This window comes from Sinocyclocheilus rhinocerous, unplaced genomic scaffold, assembly GCF_001515625.1.
Source record: "Sinocyclocheilus rhinocerous isolate Xijiao unplaced genomic scaffold, SAMN03320098_v1.1 scaffold942, whole genome shotgun sequence".
Classification (NCBI taxonomy): domain Eukaryota; kingdom Metazoa; phylum Chordata; class Actinopteri; order Cypriniformes; family Cyprinidae; genus Sinocyclocheilus; species Sinocyclocheilus rhinocerous.
Window position 1 is genome coordinate 625,630 of NW_015627890.1, and position 8,719 is coordinate 634,348.

Sequence of the window (8,719 nt, forward strand, 5' to 3'; positions counted from 1 at the left end):
CTGGGAAGTTGGAAGAGAGCACTCACGGCACCGGAGCACCTACCTGGACCTTTCTCACTAACACCCATCACCCCAATAAATCCACCCTCCGGGGTACTGATTGAGATTACTTGTCGTGTGATTCTTCACCCCGTTACATAGCATATAAACATATAACAGCTAGAAAACACCACAGCTAGAGAGTTTTATGACACTTTCGGCAAGCGTGACACTGTGACGGAGGATTCTGGGGTCAGCGCTTCAGATCATGTTGTGTGTGAACGCACGAAAGCCACTGTGTTAGTGTGTGTGTCGTGCGAATGGACCATGAGAAATTCTGCTGTCATGTCTGACTGGAGAGATCAGATCGAAGCGACAATACACACAAACACAAACACACACACACACACACACACACACACACACACACACACACACACACCAACAGCAACAGTATCAGAAATAAATAGTGTCATAACACTGCATGTACTTTACAACCGGGGTGAGAAGAGAAACGCTTTCTTCCAGCAAGGAAACACCCTTCTCTCATTCTGCACACTCTCTTTTCACAGATGTCATTGCTTGGAAAACACATTGCAAGCGTGCCATCCAGTACATATTTAACAAAACTCAATACTCAAGGCAGACTGGGTTTCCTTCAAGCCTCTGCTGTTAAAACCACATTTGTTATTATTCAGGTCGGCGCTAAACATGACAAAACATTTGTCACTGGACGACTGAAAGTTTATCAGTTGCATGTGTTTTGACAATTGAAATATTCAAGCGATAAGAAGACACGAATGAGAACTCAATTCATGCACAGAAAGCTGCATCTCAAGCGTGCAAATACTGAATTGAGCTCTATATTGTGTTTCTTCTTGCTCCTAAATGGACAAATGCAGGCAAGATCATATCAAAATGCTCAAAAATACGGTTGTTAATGTCTTAAGTGAACATAAACGATTGGAAAAGAAACCGGATACATATCATTATATTGGATCCATGCATTAGGTCTTATTTAGTTAGTAAGTTAGTTAGTGACAGGGCCAGTGAAAAACTGAACTGAACCACTGGCCTAAGTCAGTATATATATATATATATATATCAAAATTTTAAATATTATTTATTTTATTTTATTTATTTATTAATTTTTTTTGTGATAGGGCCATTGAAAATTTTGGTAGGGCAAATAAAAAAAAAAACTGAACCACTGGTCCAACCAGGCCAGCACATCCTCAACACTAATACTAACACTAACACTAATCTTCGCACTGAGCCCTGAACACTTTAACTTTAACCAACAACTGGTCCACCATGACAGTATTTGCCCTGAAAGAGAAAACTAACCGTAGAAGAACACCGTTTGCCTGCTATTGCATCCCTTGTGGAAACATAGTCTGCATTCATGCATTTGAGTATGTTTGTGGTCGTACTGATCTTAGAGTCTTTCTTAACCCTGCTGGTTAGTCTCCGCTCTTACCTGGTCCAGCAGTTGGTTGTAGAGCTCATGGCAGTTGTCAAAGATGTATTTGTAGGTGGAGTCCAGACAGGCCTTCACACAGTCCTTAACCACCATACTGGCTCTGGGAGGATTCTGCAGCTCCTGTACCTACAGCACAAAAACACACTCACAGTTAGTCCAATAACACACACTCACACACACACGACGGTTCATCACACAACACACACTCAGTAAGCCAGGATATATGCAGTTTCTAAGGTGTTGTGTGTAGTTTGTAGTTTGTATGGCTTTCTGAAAAGTTTTCAGTGTTGCTATGCTCTGGGTGGTTGACGCCATAGCGATGAAGTTGCTAAGGTGTTTTGAACTATTATGGTGTGTTCAAGTCATCCTGGGAAGTTTGTGTTTATGAGTTGGGAAGTCATAATTACGATGTCCGATGTCAATATTACTTTGGTTGGAGAAAATTGGTGATGAAACCTTTCAAAAAAAAAAAAAAGCAATATTTTAACACCACTTCTATAAAATGATGAATAAAGAATGCACATTAGCTGTGTTTTTGCTGTTTTTTTATATTATCTCTGAAGAAGCTACATATACACACAAATTTTGTATGTGTAACTTATCTAGTTTTATTGTATATGTTGTACAAATGTTGTTATTGTGAAAAAAAACTAATATATATACACACTCTTAGTGTTCAAGTTTCACACTCGTAATTATGATACTGTTCATTTTCCCACTTGAACACACCATTATTAACACACTAGAAACCACACAACACCTTAACAACTACATAAAACACCTTAGCAACAAACCCAGAACTCTGTAGCAACTGCATATCAGCACCCTAACAATGACCCTGGGGTCAGTTGCATAAACTGCTTATGACTAGTCATTTTTCTTCAAGACTCGTCATAACATATTAAAGTCAGTTACAAAAAAAGTAGATTGGTCTAATTTGAATCCAAAAAGACTTGGCTAACTAGCAACCACATACATAGTAACTATGTGGTTACAAGGGTGTTGCATACTGTTTCAAGTCAAAATATTCAGTGATGTTCAGTTTTTTAGTCGTGTTTTGTTGTCCACAATCACAATCACTTGCATAAGTCTGATCACCTAATAAAGTACCAGCATACCTTCATGTCTGCAGCATAATCGCTTCTGGATGAGTTAAAAGTCTATACTTATACTGATTAGAGATGACAAACACCTTTTTTTCTCTATTTTTCCAGTATATTGTGGACTTATTTCTTTCCTTGCACAGAAGAAGACACTAAAAACACTCACTCAGTGTATGTACAGTGGGTACGGAAAGTATTCAGACCCCCTTAAATTTTTCACTCTTTGTTATATTGCAGCCATTTGCTAAAATCATTTAAGTTAATTTTTTTCCCTCATTAATGTACACACAGCACCCCATGTTGACAGAAAAACACAGAATTGTTGACATTTTTGCAGATTTATTAAAAAAAAAAAACTGAAATATCACATGGTCCTAAGTAATCAGACCCTTTGCTCAGTATTTAGTAGAAGCACCCTTTTGATCTAATACAGCCATGAGTCTTTTTGGGAAAGATGCAACAAGTTTTTCACACCTGGACTTGGGGATCCTCTGCCATTCCTCCTTGCACATCCTCTCCAGTTCTGTCAGGTTGGATGGTAAACGTTGGTACATTAATGAGGAAAAAAAATTAACTTAAATGATTTTAGCAAATGGCTGCAATATAACAAAGAGTGAAAAATTTAAGGGGGTCTGAATACTTTCCGTACCCACTGTAAATGAATAACACGAGAATGTACAGATTAGTATGTGTTTCTTTTTGCCTTATGTAACGGCTAATGTGTCCCATTCCTCCGCGCGTGCCGTGTTGGTGTTTCTGAACGCGGGCGCTAAGGGCAGGAATAAACATCGCCCTGGCATGGGCGCTCTTCCATTACCCATAATGCATTGTGACAGTTAGAGTTTTATTCTGTGCCTGGCGGTGCTTTCTCAGTGGGCGGAGCTTCCTCTGCCTCTTTAGCCGCGCTTCACTGATTTGCCTGCTCAGGCCACTCTAACTGTCAGTCATTAAAATGACAAAGCGCTTTTTATAGGATGCAAGGCCCGGCTAATGAACTGACAGCCCTGTGTGTGTGTGTGTGTGTGTATGTGTGTGTGTGTGTTACATCATCTCCTCATGCCTCAGTCTACTCTACACGACTCATCCAAACACACTCCTTAATTCTAGTAGTTCACAGCCCATCAAATCTGGATGTGGGTCAATGACAAACAAAAATGATCAGGAGATGATCACAAGGGCGATTCTTATAAAAATCAAGTGTAAAATACAAACCAAGTCCTTAGGAATACAATATATTTCTATTTATGATGGATTTAAAAAAAAAATTATAATAATAATATATATATATGTGGTATTTTTATAAAATGGTATTTTTCCATGAAATCAATATTTATATATTACAAAATGATCTATAATTAATAATTAATTCTAATTTATGAAAATATTTAACTATATTTTCATAAATATATGTGTAACATTTCCTTAAATATTAATAATACAAGCTGCTTCACTACAGTCCTTGTTTTTAAGAACTGCATTTTTAATGTAGTTTAAAATATATTCAGTGATTCAGACCAACTGAAAAAGTTGCATCATCATTGACCTACATACAGTTCTGCATAAAACATTCCCAATCTGCATCAAAGTCCAAAACACATTCAACACAAATACACAAACGCTTCTCGCTACGTAAGCTTGATTAAGGTCATTACATTCAAGTCATAATGCAATGCAAGTGCACAGTTTATAGGTTATGAGCTAATAATAAAATATGCGAGTTAATGGCACAGAAAACTTCAAATATCTGTCTGTGTTTGCATAATTGCATACAGTATGTTTGTGGCCAATGGCTGTCAATGTCTATGTTTCTAAGCATGGACTAAATCTGACAAAACTGTGCAAATGAACTGTAATAGCCTGGGAGGAGAAAGGGAGAAAAATCAATCACTGTTTATTCTCTGTAGTGGATATGAAGGCTTTTTACAACTCATATTGACCTGCGATTACAACAGTCAGTCATATATTAAAATCAAGCTCAGTGAATTAACAGCAGGGGCCAATCGCAGCTGCGATCTCATCTAGAGGACGTCTACAAAGACAAAACGTCTGGAATATTGCTGTAATATATAGCATAAATATATAAATGCTGTACCCTACAGCAACCTACAACTCAAGAGTAGTGTGGTTTTACAGCACATTTGCTCTGAATATATTTCCCGGCTCCCCAACAGTGAGAAATCAGCGTATTCTTTATGACTTCTCAAAAAAGGCCGTATTCTCTCCCACAGAGCTGAGCTATATGTCAAAGACAGTTATATTGCCACGAGACCCCCAGAACTAGCGGTTCTTGTTATTGTGCTCAAATAAATTTGACTCAAGTGCATACTTCAAGAGCCAAAAGATTTTTTATTTCATGCAAACAAATGAGAAATCATTGAAACCCTGCAGCGCTGGTGAAAAATATTTCATTACTGACTATAAACCAGTGCAGCTTTATATTTTCACGGCTGATGAAGCTGATGAACAATCAGAGAATATATTCACTTTATTGGTGCTCGCTGAAGTGAAACACATCTGAAGTCTCTCAATGCAGGACTCTTATCAGGAAAGCTGTGATTAACACCCGAGACAATCAACAGCAGATCTCTATCAGAACTCCAATGAAGGAGTCAAATATAGCAGAATTTCACAACCAGGCTCAATTACACAAAACTAGTCAAGAACTCACCAGGATCATATTTCACCCCAAATTATATAAGCATAAAGAAAATAAAATGGATATTCAGAGATTATATTCATTGTGACATTATTTTCATGACAATTAAGCACATTAGAATTGCTTTATTACCTTACTATAATACATAATGTAAAAATGGAATTGCTGTAATTTAGAAAAAAAAATAATGCTATATTATTACAATTGTAAAGCATTTATACGTCATTATAATTTTTTAAAATGAATTTGTATTGAGAAAACTGACACTGATGATTTCCATGAATGTATTACAGTAATGAGAATTTGGGGGGAAATGTGCTTAATTGTCATGAAAATAATACTAAATAAAATGAAAATAAATAAATAACATTTTAAATTTTCTCTATGCATTAAAGAATTTCTCTTTTTCCAGGAGGAGGATTATTTTCTTTCAAAGGAGTTTTATATTAGGACTTTTTTTCTTTCTTTCTTTTTTATTTTTGTTGAATATACTTGACTATTTAATGCAGGGAATTATTGTGGAACCAGGAAAGTCCTTCACACTGAATAACAACTACTATAATGTTTTGACTGCCAATGAATGTCACAAAAAAAAAATCATTCATATTTTAATTGAAAGAATTCTCCTTCATGAGATGCATGAGGGGGTTTTGTTGTGTGTGAGTCACAGTGCTGAGTCACGCTGCTTTAATTCTAGTTTAAAAGCCTGCATAATTCTCTCTCTATGTAAGTTTGTTTGTGTGTGTGTGTGTGTGTGTGTGTGTCGTACCTTCATCCTGAAGAAGGTGATGCTTGTCAGCAGGTCGACGGTTGATTTCAAGTCTTGGAGTCTCTCTGGATTTCCAGCAGGGAAGTTATCCTGCAAACAGAATTAACGTCAGATCATCTCTCCATTTCTCTGTCATTTGCAGAGCTGATCTGACAGAAAAGAAAGAAGATAAATAGATTAAGATTATAGAGTTGTCTATGGATTTGATGAATATATATGTTTAAGAGACAGATGGAAACCGCACATTAGCTCAGTAGGATGGAATAGATAGGCCTGTATGTTGGCATAACAGGAAAAAAGTTTGAATAACCTACAAAATATGTAGTTTGTACTTTCTAAATTACACAAAGATCAATAAGTCTAAAAAATATAGAATCAATAAGTTATGGCAACTTCTGATTTTCCATGACTTTAACTCATCAATATAATTAACCAATTTCAACTTAATATTTTTAAGTTATACATGACTCAACTAGACAAGATTTTAAAAAATTAGTTGAAATTAGTTATATATATATATATATATATATTTCCATGTGTTTTCATGCATTATACTTTCTAAAGGTGTAACTATGAATAGATTAACAGAAGAAAATTATTTATATGTATTGTTATAATAAAATAATACATTAATGTGCATCAATATGCAATAATATAATGCATGATTATAATGTATTATAACTGATTACAATCAAGAGATCATACAATGCATTATAAGATGCATTACATGGCATTATGGTAACACTTTATTTCGATAGTCCACTTTAGACATTCTATTAACAGTAAGTAACTTTGCAACTACATGTCAACTAGCAGTTAGTAGAGTATTAGTAGACTGTCTGCTTAATATCTTCTAACTCTTTCTTTGTCAACTTATTCTACTAACCCTAAACCTACCCTAACAGTCTACTCTGAGAGTTAGTAGACATCTAGTTGCAAATTAATGAGAATTAGTTGACATGTAGTTACAAAGTTACTTAGAGTTAGTAGAATGTCTAAAGTGGACTATCGAAATAAAGTGTAACCGGTATGATTAATACTTTAAAACTACTTTTATAATGCATTATATGTAAAGTCTCCATTTCTCTGTCATTTGCAGAGCTGATCTGACAAAGAAGATAAATAGATTAAGATTATAGAGTTGTCTATGGATTTGATGAATATATATGTTTAAGAGACAGATGGAAACCGCACATTAGCTCAGTAGGATGGAATAGATAGGCCTGTATGTTGGCATAACAGGAAAAAAGTTTGAATAACCTACAAAATATGTAGTTTGTACTTTCTAAATTACACAAAGATCAATAAGTCTAAAAAATATAGAATCAATAAGTTATGGCAACTTCTGATTTTCCATGACTTTAACTCATCAATATAATTAACCAATTTCAACTTAATATTTTTAAGTTATACATGACTCAACTAGACAAGATTTTAAAAAATTAGTTGAAATTAGTTATATATATATATATATATTTCCATGTGTTTTCATGCATTATACTTTCTAAAGGTGTAACTATGAATAGATTAACAGAAGAAAATTATTTATATGTATTGTTATAATAAAATAATACATTAATGTGCATCAATATGCAATAATATAATGCATGATTATAATGTATTATAACTGATTACAATCAAGAGATCATACAATGCATTATAAGATGCATTACATGGCATTATGGTAACACTTTATTTCGATAGTCCACTTTAGACATTCTACTGATTAATACTTTAAAACTACTTTTATAATGCATTATATGTAAAGGCTTTAAGTAAAGTGTTATCAAGTCAATTATATTTATAATCAACATAAGATCAATTTGCATTTGAGGAAGTCTGAAATTTCCTCTGAAATATTATAAGAAACATATCTATATGGTGGGTGTTTCACCTGCTAATATTTCAAATGGCCTTTTACTCTGGTTGAGGAGGTTTGGCAGAGATGAGTGGATAAAAACATGTCACCATGAGTCATCTTCATTCACCCTGCAGCATTATGTAGCATGCACTATGCAGCAATATTAATAACATAAACGTGTTCCATCGTCATGAGCACCAATGACAAAATATATCATGATTTAGCAGCCCGAGCCAAATCAGCAACAGACAGAGAAAACGTGTTGTTGGGCTGTAAAGCTATCAGCCTGCTTGTTCTAGCATGAAGGTACACAGTATATTTACAGGGTGAGAATGAGAGGAAGAGCATGCATGTGCGGACGCTGCATACGTGTGCATGTGTGCAAAAGATGCGCTCGGAGAAACAGGTTAGAAAGTGTCACTGAGTTTTGTGTCGGGATGGTTATGTAATAGTTTTGTAAAAGTGAGGAGAGACTCCTGCAGTCTGAGAGACGCTTACGGCACTTTTATCGATGCCAGATTTACAGACGCTGCTGTAATTCTTGGCTGGTGTTTCACCGCAGCTCTCTAATTATTCAGAGCGAGTAATGGAGTGCTGGAGCTGTTTGTCAACAACAGCCACCAAAAAACAGAGACTCGTGCAAATCAATTTAGGCTGTTTTCACACTCGCTTTGATTCCACATCCCTCCCTCTGCTGCCGCAGGTCACTTCACACAGTATTTTTGGTTTTGTACCTCCCCGAGTCCTGGATTTTGGTCTTGTTTTCCTTTAATAACATCCTTAAAACAAGATCAATTAAAACACACACATATATATATATATATATATATATATATATTAAAGAAAGATTTTTACAGCCTATTGGCAA

At 35.2% G+C, this 8,719-nt stretch overlaps 1 protein-coding gene across 1 annotated transcript in view; it reads right to left on the minus strand.

The window, feature by feature from the left end:
- Window positions 1-8,719, minus strand: part of unc13c (unc-13 homolog C (C. elegans)) — a 169,000-nt gene that overhangs the window by 77,715 nt on the left and 82,566 nt on the right. The window contains exons 16-17 of the mRNA XM_016546895.1: window positions 5,991-6,080; window positions 1,460-1,588 (exon numbers count right to left, since the gene is read on the minus strand). Of these exons, the coding sequence (XP_016402381.1) occupies window positions 1,460-1,588; window positions 5,991-6,080 (219 nt within the window). The remainder of the gene's footprint in view (window positions 1-1,459; window positions 1,589-5,990; window positions 6,081-8,719) is intronic.